The sequence below is a fragment of the Phyllopteryx taeniolatus genome, chromosome 16, assembly GCF_024500385.1.
Source record: "Phyllopteryx taeniolatus isolate TA_2022b chromosome 16, UOR_Ptae_1.2, whole genome shotgun sequence".
Taxonomy (NCBI): Eukaryota; Metazoa; Chordata; class Actinopteri; order Syngnathiformes; family Syngnathidae; genus Phyllopteryx; species Phyllopteryx taeniolatus.
Genome location: NC_084517.1, coordinates 7,837,736 through 7,858,821, shown reverse-complemented (window position 1 = coordinate 7,858,821; position 21,086 = coordinate 7,837,736). Strand labels below are relative to the sequence as shown.

Here is a 21,086-nt window from a genome sequence, read left to right as displayed (position 1 = left end):
TGGCGTGCCTGCAAATCTAATAACATGGAGTCCTGTGCTTGGCGCCTGCAAGGGAGCCATGCAAAACATCCCAAAACAGTCTAGAGTGACACCAAAAGAGCAGATTCGTGCATGTAAGCAGCCGGGGGCTTGTAGCCAGCATCGTCTCCGGGGCGTCAAGCTTCTTGCTCGGTCTTCAACTATGACAAGCGTCGCTTAGGCTGCGACTCCTTCCCCTGGATCCGCAAACCAGGCCGATTATCAGTGAGTATTTTCCGGGTAAAATGCATTGCAATGCATCGCGGTTCTTAGATTGACCTGACAACGACCGATCACGAACACTGGCCACGTACTTACTGTGGGCTAACACAAACCGAGCCAAGCCGCTGTACCTTTTGACGTCTCGGCTATTTTCTTTCTGTCTCTACGAGGGACAGAAAGGACGTGGGCCTGAAAATAAACGCCACATCTTTATGGAACCATTCGGGCGCACTGTCTCGTTTAAATGAGCAGAGGTGTTGTGAAAGTGGGTCAGACAGGCCTATAGCTGCTGCTGGTTGGGGGGCATACTTACGAGTGGACAGCTAAAACATCAACATTCTGCAACTCTGCAATCATTTGCATTGTCTGACATACCTGCTTTTGGCACACCAACTGCAGTTTTGTCATGTCAATGAATGCAATCAGTAGTGTTAAGCAATGTATGAAGGTTGAAGGCACAAAGCCTAACTACCCCCTTTTTTTCTTCCTGTTTGGATGTTTGCAGAAGACAAGGAGGAGTGCACAATGTAGGCAGGCTGGTCACCAGTGGGACTCCATACTGTTCTCTGAGTGGGAGGGGCAATGGAGTCTGAAGAGCGACCCCTGACCCCAGGGACCAGCTATGTCCCCCCATCTTTGAACTCTGCACAAAACCCTGTCACCTCAGCCTTACAGCAGGTAAAGCCCTCATGTCACAGTCATTGTTTACATTTAAGGTGGAGAAAATGGTGGGGCATGTCGTAGGCAATGTTATACAAATCACACAAGCAATATAAATAATTAGTAATTTATTATAAAAGTTTACTGAAAGACAAATGTTACTTAGCAGTCTTAGGCCACCATTGGAATTGTTGTTGTAACAATACTATAATGACCGTAAAACAGCAGGGCAAACTAGTGGTTAGCACATCCGCCTCACAGTTCTGAGGTTCGTGTTCAAATCTTGGCTCTGGTCTTTCTGCATGGAGTTTGTATGTTCTCCTCGGGCTTGCGTGTGTTTTCCTTCACATGTTAGGCTCATTGAAGACTCAAAATTATCCATAGATATCCATCCATTATCTGAGCCGCTTCTCCTCACTAGGGTCGCGGGCGTGCTGGAGCCTATCCCAGCTATCATCGGGCAGGAGGCGGGGTACACCCTGAACTGGTTGCCAGCCAATCACAGGGCACATTGAAACAAACAACCATTCGCACTCACAGTCATGCCTACGGGCAATTTAGAGTCTCCAATTAATGCATGTTTTTGGGATGTGGGAGGAAACCGGAGTGCCAGGAGAAAACCCACGCAGGCACGGGGAGAACATGCAAACTCCACACAGGCGGGGCCGGGGATTGAACCCCGCACCTCAGAACTGTGAGGCTGACGCTCTAACCAGTCGGCCACCGTGCCGCCTTATCCATAGATATGAATGTTAATAGTTGTTTGTTTATTTGTGCCATATGATTGGCTGGAGAAAGTCAGGCTCCAGCTGACTTGTGACCCAAATGAGGACAAGTGCTATAGAAACTCGATGACTGGAAAATGACAATAAAACAAATTTGTATAGAATCCATCAACAGAGTTTTGTGTAAATATACTTTATATAATCTTGCCAACTGTATCTGCCTTACTATTTATAGCCGTAGTCAGCCCTCTCAGACACATACATTTTGTGGGTACAGTACATGAGTTGACTCACCAGTTGCATGATGTGCCAAACAAATATGTTTCTGTTGTACCGGTCCACAGAATAAAATTTATTTCAAGGCTGAGGTGCCCATGAGTCATCATACATATTTAAAAGTATTTACAGAACACATACTGCATGTGGGGGATTTTGGGGGGAAATGTATGGTAGTACATTACAGTAAGTATTGTGTTTCTAAGTTATACATTTTCAAAAAGTCGAATAAACATTTGAAGATTTAAACCTCTTAACTTGTGCCTCTGGACCTCGGTTACGCCCTGATTACAAACCTGCTCCTATTTACGGTTTTATGAATGCAGTGAAAGATTACTAAAACAACAAAGGTAGTGTTGGTGAAGAATTTTGCATGGTACTGTAGATCAACAGAGTCGCTTGGATTATTTTTCCTTGTCAGGCCACATATTTGTAGGCTGATAGAACTTGTGAAGCACAATTGTTTGTGACCCGCATAGCCCAGTGGAAAAAAATTACATATGCCAGTCACACCCACGAGGTGGTTTGATTAGAAAACTTGGAGCTGATGGCCTTGTGCCTTTAGGAAATTAATAATTGTGAGACAGGTTCATTGATATACATTAGTTTTGCGATGGAATCCACCCATCCATTTTCTGTACTGCTTATGCTCATTATGGTTGTGAGATGGAGCCTATCCCAGCTTACTTGGAGTGAAGGATGGGGTACACCCTGGACTCAATTACAAAACTATATTAAAAATATTTTTTTAGAAAGAAAGAAAAAACAGTGCCTTTCTTAGATATATTACAGTAACCATTCAAAATATGCTATATATATGCATATATATATATATTTTTTTATTCTTGCCACTAGTCCTCACGTTCTTCCGATGTGAGCGACGTCCTGACTTCTGCTAAAGGCTCACAATGTCACGATGGGGATGAGGGTCCCGAGCAGACCGAGGGCTCTGAGCACAGTGAAGACCCAGCGAGGAGTGCACAGAGGAGTTTCAAGTCCTCAGCCTTTCCTTCCTCCTTGAGCTGGGACTCTGACTCGGAGAAAGAAACACTCGATGGTAACACATGACTTTTCCTATCTTGTAAAGGTTTTGCATCTTCAAGAGTGAAGTAACTAGTCAAGCCAAGCAAATACAACCATTATCATTGTTGTCTTCTTATCATTTTAAATGTGATTCAGTCTCTTTGTAGTCAGAAGTCTCTCAGTTCCCTCTCTCTGTGTAAGCGACATACAAGACAATATCGTTTTGACTGTGGATTTTAACTGTTCGGCTGTGAAGTGATCGTTTTTGTGGTTTGTGTGTGCTGTTATATGTCAGAGGAGGAGCTGCAGCATTTTTCTAACCCTCATGGTCTGGCTGCTCACAGCCCAGGATTTCTTTCCTCCGGACCCAGGTGAGGAAGGTGGTACTGTGGTGCACTGTAACATCAATTAAAGCAGTTTCTTACACAAAGACCTTTCAAAATAGCCTCATCAGAGCAGCAAATGAAAGTCCTCGAAATAGCTGCCTTTCCCTTTGACACAGAAGGTCGTATGTTCATGTGACGGTGCGCTTTTGCACAGCTACCCGGCTTCCTGAAATCAATTAGCGCCTGCATTCGATGTAACGTATTATTAGCTACTTGTTGGACAGCGACATTGCTTTCAACTCAACAGGCCAGGAGAAGGGTCAAACATTACTGCATTGTCCCGCCATCACAGCATTTACCATTTGTATTGGCATTGTCTTGGCTCAGTTACCTTAGTTAGGGCAAAAATATTGGCGGAATGACTTGAATAGAATTCTGTGCCTCAGGAAAAAGGGATAATTGCCTCCTGGAACTGGCTTTGTAAAAGGGGCTGAAAATGACCAAGTAACCATGTTAAAAAAAACAAAAAAAAAAACTATATATATACTGTAAATAAAAAAAAACATCATCCAGAAGTTTTAGTTATGCATTTTCCATGACATTGTTTTGTCATGTCATCTCATTAGACTTATATTTGTGTCCATAGTTCATTTTAGTCATGATCTTCAATCTTGTATTGGGAATGGCAGAGGAGGCACATCTTTGTAAAGTCATCTCAGGTACATCCCATAGATTATCAGTGAGGTTCAGGTCTGGACTTTGTGGTGGCCAGTCCATGTGTGAAAATGTCACATCCTCCCTGAACCACCCATACGCTGTGACTCATGGTATTGAATCATTTATAGTGTAGTGGTTCACACACCAGATGTTTCTTCTGTTGGCATGGGATTGAGCCCCATTTATTGCCCGTTGGGATTAGTTCAGGATGGATTTTGCTTGAAATCAGTTGAGATAGATGCAATGCTGTGACTCTTAGCACAACAAGGGGTATAGAGAAGGATTGGATGGAATCTTGGCATTTCCTTGGTATTTCCTTCTTGGAATATGATCTGCTGGTTGCAGATTAGTTTAGTCACATATACCCCACTTTAGTCATTTAATGTTAATTATTATTATGTAGACAGCTAAAGCATATTAATCACTGCAGTAATCATTCAATTGCAGACTTTTTCCCCCCTGTTTGTTGAGTGAGTTCATGTGGTGACTTTTTGCCTGGTGGGTGCACCAGTCACACAAGTTCTATTCAAAGCTATATATATTTCATATGCATGAAAAGCATTAGTGTGACATTGTATATATATATATATATATATATACACTAAATATGTGTATATACTGTACACACACTAAATATGTGTATATACTGTACATGTATATATAGGTATGTACTTGTTTGTATATAATATATGTGTACTGTATAGGCGGCACGGCGCACGACTGGTTAGCACATCCGCACGACTGGTTAGCACATCCGCCTCACAGTTCTGAGGACGCGGGTTCAACTCCGGCCTCGCCTATGTGGAATTTGCATGTTCTCCCCGTGCCTGTGTGGTTTTTCTCCGGGTACTCCGGTTTCCTCCCACATTCCGAAAACATGCACGGTACGTTAATTGAACACTCTAAATTGTCCGTAGGTATGAATGTGAGTGTGATTGGTTGTTTGTTGTTGTTTGTTGTCCTGTGATTGGATGGCGACCAGTTCAATTGGATGGCGACCAGTTCAGGGTGTACCCCAACTCCTTAGCTGGGATAGTCGCTAGCATTCCCGCAACCCTAGTGAGGATAAGCGGTGTAAAAAATGGATGGATGGACGGATGTGTATATGTATATACTCTCTGTATATGTATGTACTGTATATGTATGTATGTATACAGTTTGTGGATGTTTAAGTATATGCAGTGTATGCATATACTGTATGTTTATATACTGTCTATAAATGAATACATTTATATATACATTACAAAATATAAATACATCCATCCATCCATCCATTTTCTGAGCCGCTTCTCCTCACTAGGGTCGCGGGCGTGCTGGAGCCTATCCCAGCTGTCATCGGGCAGGAGGCGGGGTACACCCTGAACTGGTTGCCAGCCAATCGCAGGGCACATACAAACAGACAACCATTCGCACTCACAGTCACACCTACGGGCAATTTAAAGTCTCCAATTTATGCATGTTTTTGGGATGTGGGAGGAAACCGGAGTGCCCGGAGAAAACCCACGCAGGCACGGGGAGAACATGCAAACTCCACACAGTCGGGGCCGGGGATTGAACCCGGGTCCTCAGAACTGTGAGGCTAACGCTATAACCAGTCGGCCACCGTGCCGCATAAATACATGTTAAATAAAATAATGTATATTTTGTTTTATTTATTTATTTATTTTGATGCTGTCCAGAATTGATTGTGAGGATGACAGAGAACCTGGAAAATTACAGCACTTAGAGCAAGAGGCTGGGCTGTCTGTCTCTGGGGAGGTGTGCAAGGAAAGTAAAGAAAGCACAAAAAGAGAAGAACCAAATATATCTCATCCTGGCCCAAAAGAGTGTAAGTACCCACATGGCAGAACAAAATCTGCTTTTCATGGTTTTCTGTAAGGTTCTTTTTCATTCACAACTTTTGCTTCACAGTAGGAGGTAGCCATGACTGTAACATATCTGTGGGAGCTGAGGTCATCCTCTGCAAATTAAAACCAAATGACACTTCCCTGATGGAGGAGGACACAGACAAAAGGGAGGGAAAGAAAAGCCTAGAGGGAGAAGATAGCAAGGAGCGTGAGAGGGATGTGTACACCTTCACGGGAGACTCTGACCCTGAGAGTTCCCCACCTGCTCCGTGGACTCACTGTACACTCTTCCAGAGGTGCAGGAAGAAGAGAGTCTTACTCACGCCATTCTCTGCATCCTTACCACACACATCTCCTGAGGCCGGTACGCAAGCAAGTGGGAGTCCACAAAGATCAACAACTACTGATTTGGCACCACCAAGTCAAAGTGGAGGATCATACTCTTTTGATAATTTTGGGAAGTCATTGTTAGAAGATCCAGTCATGATCAGAGATGCAGAAGAAAAAGTAGATGAGCACGAAGACTGTTTTGAGCATGGTACAGATATTTTCACCTGTGTCGAATGTAGCATATACTTCAAAAAACAGGTCCACCTGAAGGAGCACATGATTGAACACTGTCAAACAGGTGAAGAAGGTTCAGAATGTTTTCAGTGTACTGAGTGCGGATGGGACCTGCCTGATTCTGTCGTACTAGCCGACCACCAAAAACGGCACCAGGAATCTCGTGTGAAGATCCTGTCAGAAATTGAGAAGCTGAATGAAAATGAAAATGCAAAAGAGAGACTACAAACTAAGGTCGTAAAGCAGGAAAGCCTGAAAAATATGCGTCCAGTTCCTACTCCAGGGAAAGTGTCAGACACTTGTCCACCTTTATACCAGGCTCCAATGTCAACATCAGATGAGGACCAAGTGGCTCTCGAATCAAACACACCTCAAAGTTCTCCAGGTTCTTTTGGAACCACATTCCAGCCCCGAGCTGTTTTGTACCGTCGCCGCTTTGTGTGCACGCAATGTAACTTCACCACAAGAACCTCCCAGGCGCTTGCTAATCACACCAAGACACACATGAGAAAAAAAACAACTTTAGTCTTTAAACCCAACTCCTCCTCTCCTGATCCCCCGTCATGTTCATCTCCTCTTTGCTCAAGTCAAGTCATCACAAAGAGACAGAGGAAACAGGCCCACTCAGGACCGGACTCCATCTGTAGGGCACAGGGTGGTTCTGAGTTCAGCCATTCGTCTCATGATTGTGCTTCTAGCGCCACTGTGGATTCCAACTGTGTCTCTGACTCTATATCCCTGCCCAACTCATGTCAAACCAAAGGCTGTCAAGGAATTGAGATCTCAGAGAATGATGCGGCAATCCAGGTAGTCGTCGGATATAATAGGAACAGGAGGTTCAGTAGGAGAGCAAGGTTTGGGTCCAGACCAAATGAAGAGGAACTTCCAGGGAGTGAGGGGGAACAGGACGAAAACCCAGAGAATGACCCTGAGAAGGTGGTAGTGAAAGGGCGCACCAGAGCTGGATCTGACCCAGGTGAGGCTAAAAAGTAAATTGAAGACACTACAAAGCGGTATTTAAAGCCTAAACTGTACACTTTTATTTTATTTTTTTTACAGATGAGTGTTCAGAGAACCTGAATGCTGCATTATCTGAGATGAGGAATAGTTTAAAGGAGAAAAATGGGAAAGAAGAGGAGATTGGTAATCAAGTTTTTGTTTTAAGGAGAAGCAACCGGATTACTGCTACTATTGCAGAAATTGAGAGTGATGATGGTGATGACGACGACATTGATGATGAGCGTGTGCGGCATTTCCTGTCTGGGAACAACTTGGATGACGTCGAAGATGAGATTGATGAGGTCTCCGAGGCTCTGAAGAGCGTGGAGAGGAAATGCCCCTACTGCCCCGATCGATTCCATAATGGCATTGGCCTCGCCAATCACGTGAGGGGGCACCTGAACCGGGTGGGCGTCAGCTACAATGTGCGCCACTTCATATCCCCAGAGGAGGTCAAAGCTATTGAGAAGCGGTTTTCCTATCAGAAGAAGAAGAAAAAAGGTCAGCATCTTTTTACTTAAATTAAATTGTGAAACTCACCAAGACAAATTTGTTTGCTTATCTTTGATTGGAAAAGAAACAAGAGCAGAGACTAAGCCAACATAAGACACAAAGTGAATCCAACAAAGTGCTGTTGTAAACATGCTAAGATACTGATTTCAGTCGTAAATTGGTCTCTACTTTTAAAATGCTGCCTTACATAAACTGTGTTTTCGGAAATTTCAGACCTCTGACTAAGAATAATGTGATGGAAACAGACAGAAAAAGAATATTGGTGGCACCTTCCAAGACACACTGAGAGACTATAAGATTATTATTATCGTGTACTACACAGTATGTTTTCATTCCTACAGTATATTAGATATTTCCATTTGCGCTGGTACTGCAGTGGTTTGGGATTTTGACTAAATATCCATGATTGACGGAAAATTACAGACTTCTTGATATATTTCCCATATCGTTGCTGTTGGGCAGAATCCTTGCATCTCCAAAACCAGTACATTTAAGGAATTAAAAAAACAGCCATCTTGCTTGAGTTACCAAACCCCGCATTGTTAAAGTTGGTATTGTACATTATTTTGCTTGTTTTGTGCATCACCATCAACACAACCCCCCCCCCCATAATTATGTTCAATCACGAGTTAAAATTGCAAAAAAATTGCTAATTCATTACGCTGTCATTGATTAGAATGTTACAGGCACCATAGGTGTTTCTGCTGTTTATTTTGTTAGGTAGGATTTAGTTTACGTTTTTGCTAGTTATAGGAAAAGATCTGGGTGGATCAGACAGTACCACTGTCCTCTGTTTGAATTGGATCGAGAGAAGTTAAGTTGTTGTGTCATGTTCATGTGATAACATTAGCCAAGGTACTACGAATAGGTTACTGACTGGCATAGGAGTTTCTAACCCATTTTTGGGTGTGCTGAAGCAACCGAAAAATGAATCCCAGCACCCCTAAACCGGTATATGAAATTAAAAAAACAAACAGTGAGCTCACTAGACACAGTGTAATAGGTAGGGTTGGGCATCGTTTGAATTTGAACAATTTCGGTCCCAATTCTGGTTCCTTATTTAGATTCCAGTTCCAAACGATTCTCGATTCCGATTCTTTTACGGGGCATAGTTTAAATAAAGGGTGTCCAAATTATTAACATCCGTTTTCTCAGCAGTCCGCAGTATAGACTAAGATGAACATTTGACTCGGGGTTCTTTATAACAATAACAAACCTGTGAACTAAAAGGCAATGTGTGTGGAACTAACCCAATTCACTTAATATTCATTAATTCATTCATCGTCCGTTCCGCTTATCCTCACTAGGGTCGTGGGCGTGCTGGAGCCTATCCCAGCAATCTTCGGGCGAGATGCTGGTATACCCTGAAGTGGTCGCCAGCCAATCACAGGGCACATACAAACAAACAACCGTTCACACTCACATTCACACCTATGGGCAATTTAGAGTATTCAATTAACCTACCCTGCATGTCTTTGGGATGTGGGAGTACCCAGAGAAAACCCACGCAGGCATGGGGAGAACATGCAAACAACACATAGGCGGGGCCGGGATTTGAACCCCAGTCCTCAGAACTGTGAGGCAGATGTGCTAACCAGTTGTCCAGTTGCCTTATTAATGAATGTTTTAGTTAAAAGTTAAATATAGCATTGTTAAAATTATCTGGGACTGTTTTATCACGTCAAATGGTTTATATGTGCAAATTTTAACTTGACTTCCTGTTTTAAGCTTGTAGCCTTTTATTTTGAAGGGTACGAACTGGAACTCAGCATTTTGGCACGGCACCGTGCATCCATCCATCCATTTTCTAAGCCGCTTCTCCTCACTAGGGTCGCGATCGTACTGGAGCCTATCCCAGCCATCTTCGGGCAGGAGGCGTGGTACACCCTGAACTGGTTGCCAGCCAATCGCAGGGCACATACAAACAAACAACCATTCGCACTCACATTCACACCTACGGGCAATTTAGAGTCGTCAATTAACCTACCATGCATGTTTTTGGGATGTGGGAGGAACCGGAGTGCCCGGAGAAAACCCACGCAGGCACGGGGAGAACATGCAAACTCCCCACAGGCGGGGCTGGGGATTGAACTCCGGTCCTCAGAACTGTGACGCAGATGCTCTAACCAGTCAACCACCGTGCCGCCTCACACGGCACCGGTGATTTTTTTTTTTTTTTTTAATGGATGGAACCAAATGCTATAAAAAGTTTATTCCTTTCACTACCCCCCGATGAGGCACAAGGTTAATGTTTGTGATACTGTGAGACAAGGTTTATGTGAATTTTGTCTCAATTCATTATGATGTAAAGTTGCTATGGTGAAGTTTTAGCTCAATGTTAAGCTTTTTTTTTCTGTCATTGGCTCTTACGTTGGTTTGAAGACTAAAATAAACGGTGAAAATCATCAGTGCAAAAGTGCAACCAACCATTTACCCTGTTAACTGCCTCAATGTTGGTATAGATGTATTTTAGTGTTTCACTCACCCAATTGACTGAGCGTTGACTTCACTGAAGCTCCGTTGCAGTGTAGGCTGAGGCTCGGAGTGGGAGGGAGCACGTTCGACGCTACACTTTGGCAAAGCCTCCTTTGCACAATATAATCTTATTCCAAGTGTTGCACTGAGGCGACTGGTCATTCATTTTTACGAAGTAAAGACACACTTTTGTTCGCCGCTACCCTTGGGCACAAGCATGTCTTCGTGCGCGTTCTTCTTCGTTGGTTTTCGCCACACTCTTCTTTGGGGTGGGCGGACTGGGATCGAAACTGGGAACCGAATTTTTTTTATTTGAACGATTCCAGGAGAACCGTAACGTGAGTCCCGGTTCCAATCGGTTCTCGATTCTCGATGCCCAACCCTAGCAATAGGTGGAAATTAATGTGCACGCAAACTTATCTTCGTGTTTGACGGTCTACCTTCTGCAATGGAGCATTGACAGATATAGATTCTTAACAAAACTGGTCTATTGAAGTGTATATAACCTATTTTCACTCATTAAAAACAAACAAAAACATACAGACTTTCAATCTTTAGGCGACATAATGCCGTGAGGTTCAAGAAGAGGTGGAGTTATATGACACTTCTCAGATAGTTCAAGTGTTTTAGAGAGTTAACAGATCTACTCTCAAGTTTTCACCACTTTTTAACCATAGATTAGTTAATTATTTATTTGAAATTGTTTAACCAGGAAAGCCTCATTGAGATTAAATTTTTTCTTGACAATAGTGTCCTGGTCCAAGACAACAAGTCGTCATGGAAGCAACATAGAGACAAACATAAACATCCATCCATTTTCTGTACCGCTTATCCTCACTAGGGTAGCGGGCATGCTGGAGCCTATCCCAGCTCTCTTCAGGTGAGAGTACACCCTGAACTGGTCGCCAGCCAATCGCAGGGCACATAGAAACAAACAACCATTCGCACTCACCAAACATAAACAGTACAAAATAAATACATGAGGCACATCAACATATCCAGTGAAATCTCAAAAGCTTAGCTATTAAATAATTTACAACCTGTTGCATCATCATCCAAACCTTTCAATTTTCTTTTAAAAACATTTAAAGAGTCCCGCTCCCTTAAGCCCAATTTTTCCTGCAAAAGATTCCACGCTACCGGAGCAGCATGTCTAAAACTCCTTTTTCCCATTTCAAGACGTACTTTAGGAACAGACAGCAAAAACAGGTCTTGTGACTGAGTAACAGAACGAAGACTGTAGGTTCCAACATTTCTCTGCTTGATTAAATCACAAAGGTAAAATGGAAGCAGATTAATAATTGCTTTATAAATAAAAAATGCCGATGATTATGTCTTCAAATAGACAACACAGACCAACCAACATGAAAATACAGGTCACAATGATGTGTTAGAGTCATAAGACCTAAACCTCAAAGCTCCATGATATTTAGTGTCCAATAATTTGTAAAAAAAAAAAAATGTCGATTTTTTTTTTTAAAAAGACCACGTGGGGACCGACCATATTTGGACGTAGAAGGTTTCCACCTGTCAGCGGTGATATGTTAAATGGAATGGGAGAATCTCTTTCTGTGAATGTTTTGAACTCCTTTGTCAATGCCAATTTTGTATTAAGCAGAATTACGATGCCTGGAGGAGTTGTGCCATAAGGAAGCCTGCATGACTTTAGCTCAGCTTCCCATAGCTGACATCATTTTTCTCTTTAGAAACTCGATAGGTAGTTGAGAATTGTTGAATCATTGAATGCTGTTTGGAACCTATTACATCGTACACTTTATTTTCCCTCAATTACATCAAGACGTGATTAAGGGGCAAAAGGCAGGATAAACCCTGAATTTGTTTCCAGTCAATCCCAGGGCACATACACTGTAGAACACAACTATTTGGACACACATTCACACGTAATTTAGAATCCTAAATTCATCAATGCATTTTTTGGAATCGGTGAGGAAACCGCCAAACATTCAAACTCTACACAGAAACGTCGGGGCTGAGATTCGAACCGAGAAACTTTTACTGTGAGGCAGACATCCTATCCACAACCTACAACTACACCTGTTAATAATCTATTTGAGTTTATGTAATTCCAAACAGGCAACAGAAGTCTTAACGATCGATTAATTATTACACCCCAAATTTTGTTTGAATGTTGAGAATTCTGTTCAGAGCTAAATTGTCCAAAAAAATAAAAATTGAAAAAAGTATACATATATCATGCAGCTATTCCCACAAAGGGATGTGCGCAGGATGGGCATGAAAACTGAAAATAAAATGTCAAGTGATGATTTAGCCTATTTTGTTGAAGAAAATCATTAGTGTAAATGCTTGACCCTTTTCACTTGATAAGAGACTTTTTTTTTAGCAAAGTTATTTCAATTAAAACTGCAGGTAAAGTGATTGGGCACATTTGCATTTTCAGTCACATGTCTAGAACTACATTTATTGCTTTCCCCCCCCCCCCCCTCCCCCCTCTTCACAGTGGCCAATTTTGATCCATCCACGTTCAGTGTAATGCACTGCGAGTTCTGTAGCGCTGGCTTTGACACTCGTGCCGGCCTGTCTAGCCATGCCCGGGCGCATCTCCGAGACTTTGGCATCACTAACTGGGATGTTACCATCTCCCCGATCCACATCCTAAGAAAATTGTTCTCCAGCAGACCGGACCTTGTAATCCCCACAGCTCCCCCACGGAGCCATATCTCCGTTCAGGAAGAGGAAGAAGAAGAAGAAGAAGAGGAAGATGGGATCATTGAGGTCAAGTTGGAGGGGGAGACAGGTGAGAGGAGGATAGATGCTGCTTCTCCTGTTTCTCTACCTTCTGCATCTCCTGGACCTTTGAATGAGGAGGAGGATGTAAATGAAGGTATGTTTTATGGTTTGAATTAGTTGTAGGTCAAATTGCAGCACAGTGGCCTCAGCTCGTTGCAAGATGGTTTGAGTGAGTGGTGGCTCAGACCTTTTCATGTTCTAACCATGCTTGCTGGGTTTGTCTCAAAATATCCATGTTACGTTAACTGACATACACTCTTAATTCAACTGTGATAGACTCCAGCTTCGCTGTGACTCTGAACGGGAGCTGTGTAGTAATTGCATAATAATGCAAGTAATCTCAGTCTGCTAAAGAGGAGTCTTTGTTTGAAATGTCTTGGCAGTAGCTGGATGCGCATAGAAATTACACTCATGCAGTCTTTTTATAATAACTGCCCATTTATTTGCTTAAAAACCAGGATTCTCCTTCATGCTCTTAATTGGAAACTTTACTGAGAACAACCAACAGAGAGTTGTCCAGGTTATAATATAGATCACAGTAATGGTGCGAAAAGTTTGAAAATGAGTTATCTTCTCATCCTTTATACCACAAAAACCTGGCATTTGAACAGAGTTGTGAAGACTTTTAATAGTCACTGTCAGTTGATTCAAGACTAAATTGTCCAGTGGTGGTTGTATGTATTTGTGGTGTTTGCATGTTCTGCCAGTGCATGTGTGGGTTTTCTCTGGGTAATCCGGTTTCCTCCCACATTCCAAAAACATGCAGGTTGGGTTAATTAAAGACTCTAAATTGTCCTGTGAGTGTTAATGGTTGTTTGTCTCTACAGTATGTGCCCCATGATTGACTTACAACCAGTCTAGCGTGTACCCTGCCTCTCACCCAAAGTCAGCTGGGATAGTCTCCAAGACGATGTGCTATCCTAATAAAGACACGTTGTGTAGAAAATGGATGGATGAATAAGAGTGGTGTTAACTTCATCTGTCTTCATCCTCAGTTTGTTTTAATGTTTCTGGGGTTCTCTGGCTTCCTCCCTGAGTAGAATCTGAATTTTTTGCTCTTAAGTGGCACAATTGGGATCTGCGTAATGGCCTTGTAAAGGGGGAAAAAACATGGATACAGAACACAGATATCTTTAGATAGGAGTCAGGTGTCTTCCAAATAGATACAACTCTGATGCCTCCTGAATATGTGCCAATGTGAGTGCAGTATAAATGCACAGATTGGATACACTTCACCACTTACCCTCTTTCCTCAATCACTCTGCCTTGGTCAAATGACATGGAAGGTTTGTTTACTAGTGGTGCCATCGGAGAACACTTGGACATTTGTCACCCAGAAGAACGTGTGGCATTTTATGACATTGACATGCATGGAACTGTGGGAAAATGTGAACTCAGATGCTTGAGGTTCACCTGTCACTTTGAATGCGGAATCAAAACAGGGGTGTCTGACCTGGGTGTCACCCTGCTCCGGTGTGTGTGTGTGTGTGTGTGTGTGTGTGTGTGTGTGTGCCAGAGGGGAGGGGGGATTCTGGAGGAGTGTGATGAGAAAGTCTCCCGATGCCGGTTGATGTGGCACTCCACTCGGTGCGTTCATCCCAACCTCCGCCTCCTCTCGATTGGTCACGCCTTAGCTCAGCGGTGCATATGGGGGCAAAATGGCTGCTTCCACCTCCCCGCAAACCCAAACAATAGCGGAAAAACTGTCTCGCTCCGGCTGCCGGGAGTCCGATGCGCTGCGGTCGCGGACATGTGAGTAGTGGCCGGTGTCGACTCGCTTGCCCTCAGTTCCCACGGCGGCGATGCGCTCGAGCCGCATCTCGAGTCCCATTGTGGGCAGACAAGAGCCATTAAAAGTGTCAAGGAAGGAAATGCGCGTCTCCCTTGCAGGTACCGCGCACGTCAAAGCGCGTTAAGCAGGTCATTACTATGGGCATTACAAGGCAGCCGTCTTGGTGTGTATATCACATTATAATCGCAGATAGAACGTTGTTCACAGTTCTATGAGTCAGTCTTTTCCGATCATCCCTAAAATTGCCTCCAGTTTCCCAATCCTCGCCATTTTACTTCACTTTGATTTTCGTAAGAGGATGTGCTGTGATTCCATTACGTGAAAGCATCTTGTATCTCGTTGTGCTTGTGGTCTGATACGTGATGTTAACTTAGTGCACCGAACACTTATTTGGCACCAGTAGCCCGATGGAAGTTTGACTTTAGTTGAGTGCATTCAAAGTGGAGCGCGAGGTTCACTTTGCTCCACGCGTTAAGATAATGACTTCACTGGCGCTGTTCGTCTGTACCCCGAGGTGTCACATCGCCGCTCCATTACCGTTAAGAGATGAGGGGCCCGCCCACCAGACAAAAACCTTTGTGTCTCCACGTCTCCTCTGATTCACCCGTTTGTCGCAGAAAATGGCACGTTTGCCCTTTTAATGCGTAACTGCAGGAGATTGCCTTTATTTTTGCCACTTATCGGCTACATTTTTTGCAGTTTTTTTTTTTAAATGCATGGAATATGTGAAAGTGTGCTACTATTCTAAAGACGGAGCTCATATTTTCCTGCTGTCAAGGTTGTGCTTTTGTATGTGGTGGTGTCATTAGTGCACTTTACACACATTATTGAGACCTTCTTGAATTCATGTATTGTCTTCACCTTCAAATTATGACTATCTACCGTATCAGGACACATTTGGTCCCTATCCGGTCATAAAATTACAACATCAGTTGAATAATAGCACATCACATACCCACTGTCATTATTTATTGAACAAAAACAAAGCCAGCATGCAACAGAAATGTGTAGTGAAAAAAAACTCAGTGAGGCCTCTAAGGTCAAACACGCTTGTTGATTTGTTTGAATTTTCTCATAGCACGTAATAAAAATCTAACTGATCTTAAAACCTTTATTAACTCTACTGGCAATCCATTTGGTTCTTAACTGTCATACTAATAATAAGTATAAAATAGATTATCCATCGATTTTATATTGGTCTTCTCCTCATTAGGGTCGCAGGTGAGCGAGAGACGATCCCGTCTGATTTTGGGCGAGAGGCAGGGTACACCCTGGACTCATCAACACCCAATTGCGGGGCATATACAGTATAGACAAACAACTATTCACATTCACATTAACACTGAAGGACAACTTAGAGTCTTAAATCTTCCTCTTCTTTTCCTTTCGGGTTGTCCCGTTAGGGGTCGCCACAGTGTGTCATCCTTTTCCATGTAAGCCTATATCTCCTGCATCTTCCTTTCTGTCTTCCCTCACTACATCCATCAACCTTCTCTTTGGTCTTCCTCTAGCTCTCTTGCCTGGCAGCTCCATCCTCATCATCTTTCTACCAATATACTCATTATCTCTCCTTTGGACGTGTCCAAACCATTGAAGTCTGTTCTCTCTAACTTTGTCTCCAAAACATCTAACCTTGGCTGTCCCTCTGATTAGCTCATTTCTAATCCTATCCAACCTGGTCACTCCTAGAGAGAACCTCTACATCTTAATTTCCGCCACCTCCAGCTCGGCTTCCTGTTGTCTCTTCAGTGCCACTGTCTGTAATCATGGCTGGCCTCACCACTGTCTTATAAACTTTGCCCTTCATCCTAGCAGAGACTCTTCTGTCACATAACACACCTGACACATTCCTCCACCCGTTCCAACCTGCTGGGACCCGTTTCTTCAGTTCCTTACCACACTCACCATTGCTCTTGACTATTGACCCCAAGTATTTAAAGTCCTCCACCATCGCTATCTCTTCTCCCCATAGCCTCATTCTTCCCCCTCCACCCCTCTCATTCATGCACATATATTCTGTCTTACTTCGACTAATCTTCATTCTTCTCCTTTCCAGTGCATGCCTCCACCTTTCTAACTGTTCCTCCACCTGCTCCTTGCTTTCACTGCAGATCACAATGTCATTCGCAAACATCATGGTCCATGGGGATTCCAGTCTGACCTCATCTGTCAGCCAATCCATCACCACTGCAAACAGGAAGGGGCTCAGGGTTGATCCCTGATGCAGTCCCACCTCCACCTTAAATTCCTCTGTCACACCTACAGCACACCTCACCGCTGTTCTGCTGCCCTCATACATGTCCTGTACAATTCTAACATACTTCTGCCACTCCAGACTTCTGCATGCAGTACCACAGTTCTTCTCTGGGTACTCTGTCATAAGCTTTCCCTAGATCTACTAAGACACAATGTAGCTCCTTCTCACCTTCTCTGTACTTCTCCATCAACACCCAAAAGGCAAATAATGCATCTGTGGTACTGAAAACATACGCTCGCAAATACTCACTTCTGTCCAGAGTCTAGCCTCCACTTCTCTTTTCCATAACTTCATTGTGTGGCTCATCAACCTTATTCCTCCATAGTTCCCACAGCCTTGTTCACAGCCTATCCTATCACCCTTGTTCTTCAAAATGGGCACCAGCACACTTTTGCTCCATTTTTCAGGCATCTTCTCACCCGCTAGAATTATGTTGAACAAGCTGGCCAAAATTCCACAGCCAATCTCCGAGATGCTTCCCTATCTCCACAGGTATGTCATCAGGACCAACTGCCTTTCCATTTTTCATCCTCTTTAATGCCTTTCTAACTTCCCCGGTACTAATCATTGCCACTTCCTGGTCCACCACACTTGCCTCTTCTACTCTTTCTTCTCTCTCATTGTCCTCATTCATCAACTCCTCTAAGTATTCTTTCCATCTATCCAGCACACTACTGGCACCAGTCCACACATTTCCATATCTATCCTTAATTACCCCAACCTGCTGCACATCCTTCCCATCATTATCCCTCTGTCTGGCCAACCTATATAGATCCTTTTCTCCTTCTTTAGTGTCCAACCTGGCATACATGTCATCATATAACTCTTGTTTGGTCTTTGCCACCTCTATCTTTGACCTACGTCACATCTCAATGTATTCCTTTCTCCTCTCCTCTGTCCTCTCAGTGTCCCACTTCTTCTTAGCAAACCTCTTTCCATGTATGATTTCCTGTACTTTGAGGTTCCACCACTACGTCTCCTTCACTCCTTTCCTACCAGAAGATACACCAAGTACTCTCCTGCTTGTCTCTCTGATCAACTTGGCTGTAGTGGTCCAGTCTTCTGGAAGCTGCTCCTGTCCACCAAGAGCCTGTCTCACCTCTTCCCGAAAAGCCGCACAACGCTCTTACTTTCTCAGCTTCCACCACATGGTTCTCTGCTCTGCCTTTGTCTTCTTAATCTTCCTCCCCACCACCAGAGTCATCTTACACACCACCATCCTATGAAGTCTAGCCACACTCTCCCCTACCACTACCTTACAGTCAGTAACCTCCTTAGATTATATCATCTGCACAAGATGTAATCCACCTGCGTGCTTCTACCTCCGCTCTTGTAGGTCACCCTATGTTCCTACTCCTTCATTTTCGACCCACAGTAGCTGAATTTCCACCGGCACCCTGCAGGTTAACGGCACCGGTGGTGGACGTTGTTAACTCGACTTTACACCGATCTGATCGGTGTTATCGGTATCGGCCAATAATTAGTATTTTATGCTGATCGGCTGATCGGCTTTCATGTCATAAATCGCCGATCCAATCAATGAATGACGTCATCGATCGGCTCCACACAAGACACTTCGTCGCGTATGAATCCAAAAGCTAATTTATTTTTAGCCTTGTCACGTGTCTTGTTGCGCAGTACTGTAACTATCTGAAGGCCAATAAAGTTTTTTTCAATCTTGTCGGTGAAAAAACATGTCATCGGTGTGGGACTATTTTGCGGCGTCTCAGACAAACAACACGTAAGTTATTTGCAGTCTGTGCACAACTGAAGTACGTCATCTAAATGCTTCAACACAAGAAATTTGATCGAGCACCTGAAGAATGTACACGAGGAGCATGCCGCGTTCAAGCAACGCAACGTGGGGGGGAAAAAAATAAAGTTAAACGGACTCGAACTCTGGACAACATCCGTCCATATAGCTGGGACAGTGAGAAATTTTGAGTAAGCACGTCATTAACAGTATTTATTAAAGTTTAATTGCAATAAATTAATTTAATTGCAGTAAGTTTGCACCCATTATTTCTGTCATGTAATGTTGATTTGACCTAAACTTATGTCAGTGGCCAATCCTTGAATGCCCCCTAGAGGTCATTGGTGTTTTAACTTTTGTCTAAAATGCTAGAGAATAATTTGAGCTGGGACGGGGATCCAGCACGCCTGCAACCCTTCTGAGTATAAGCTGTACAGAAAATGGATGGATACAGTATACAGTACACAAGTATATACAATAAATGAACAAGTCATATAAATAGACACATTGCTCCATCTTGTGATCGGATCGGTGATCGGTTATCTATCTTTTTAAACTTGCTGATCGGTGATCAGCCCCAAAAGTCCTGATCGTCTAAAGCCTATTGTTAACCCAGTCCACGGCCGATCCAGTATGGAATTCGTTGGATGAAGGCTCATATTTGTTTGGCAAAGTTTTAAGCCTTTCCTGACGCAACCCTTTGCATTTATCCGGGCTTGGGACCGGCCTACAGTTTGCACTGGCTTGTGCCCCCAGTGCAATTTAGAGTCTTAAATGAACCTAAGAATCATGTTTTTGGAATGTGGGAGGAAGCTGTAGTACTAAGAGAAAACCTGTGCAAGAGAACATGCAAACTCCAATGCCAGAACCCGTATTTGAACCCCAAACCTCAGAACTGTGAGGGCCTTGGACTGAAATTACAGGGATGTCCTTCTCACTGTAGAATGATGGACTTGAAGATTTTTGCAGATGGCTGTCCTCTTGGTATTGTATTAACACACCCCCAAATGCACCAGGTCTGCAGAATACAAAAACTTCTACTTTAAAGAGGTGATGACACTTGCTAATCACTCCTTAATCAAGTGTACTGCATTAACAGCACCTTCCTACTACTTAATGCTGGTGTACTCACACACTGTTTTTGCATTGGCTAAGTTGGTGTTAAATAAGTACTGTAAAAGCATAGAACAGGGGTGTCAAACTCATTTTTGTCATGGGCCACATCGTAGTTATGACTTCCCTCGGAGGGCCATTATTACTGTGAACCCGTATGAAGGAATTCTCACCTTATGTAATTACATATACACAACGAATTGATGAACAACTAGTTGTGAAATCAGAAGCTGCTAAAAACATGTTTTTAACTACTACATTTCTTTTCAAAGCGGGATTGGAAACAAAAATGCTTGCAATATCTCAACATCATTACAACCCCAATTCCAATGATGTTTGGATGTTGTGTTAAACTTAAATAAAAACAGAATACAGTGATTTGCAAATCATGTTCAACCTAGATTTAATTGAAAACACTACAAAGACAAGATATTTAATGTTCAAACTGATCAACTTTATTGTTTTTAGCAAATAATCATTAACTTGGAATTTTATGGCTGCAACACATTCCAAAAAAGCTGGGACAGGTGGCAAATAAAAAGAGAAAGTTGAGCAATGCTCATCAAACACCTGTTTGGAACATCCCACAGGTGAAGAGGCTAATTGGGAACAGGTATGTGCCATGATTTGGTATAAAAGAAGCTTCCCTGAATTGCTCAGTCATTCACAAGCAAAGATGGGGCGACGTTCACCTCTTTGTGAACAAGTGCGTGAGAAAATAGTCGAACAGTTTAAGGACAATGTTCCTCAACGTACAATTTAGGGATTTCATCATCTACATCAACTTTATTGTTTTTAGCAAATAATCATTAACTTAGAATTTTATGGCTGCAACACGTTCCAAAAATGCTGGGACAAGGGTCATGTTTACCACTGTGTTACATCACCTTTTCTTTTAACAACATTCAATAAACGTTTGGGAACTGAGGACACTAATTGTTGACGCTTTCTAGGTGGAATTCTTTCCCATTCTTGCTTGATGTACAGCTTCAGCTGTTCAACAGTCTGGGGTCTCCGTTGTCGTATTTTACGCTTCG

The 21,086-nt window shown here is 43.1% G+C and overlaps 1 protein-coding gene across 4 annotated transcripts in view; it reads left to right on the top strand.

The window, feature by feature from the left end:
* Positions 1 to 21,086, top strand: part of wizb (WIZ zinc finger b) — a 45,769-nt gene continuing 24,683 nt past the window's right edge. For 2 of the 4 annotated variants that reach the window (XM_061748121.1, XM_061748120.1), the window contains exons 1-8: positions 1 to 243; positions 746 to 918; positions 2,757 to 2,958; positions 3,220 to 3,295; positions 5,647 to 5,795; positions 5,879 to 7,354; positions 7,438 to 7,878; positions 12,845 to 13,228. In XM_061748121.1, the coding sequence (XP_061604105.1) occupies positions 823 to 918; positions 2,757 to 2,958; positions 3,220 to 3,295; positions 5,647 to 5,795; positions 5,879 to 7,354; positions 7,438 to 7,878; positions 12,845 to 13,228 (2,824 nt within the window). In that variant the 5' untranslated portion in view covers positions 1 to 243; positions 746 to 822. The remainder of the gene's footprint in view (positions 244 to 745; positions 919 to 2,756; positions 2,959 to 3,219; positions 3,296 to 5,646; positions 5,796 to 5,878; positions 7,355 to 7,437; positions 7,879 to 12,844; positions 13,229 to 21,086) is intronic. The other 2 variants (XM_061748123.1, XM_061748122.1) reach the window with 1 other exon arrangement.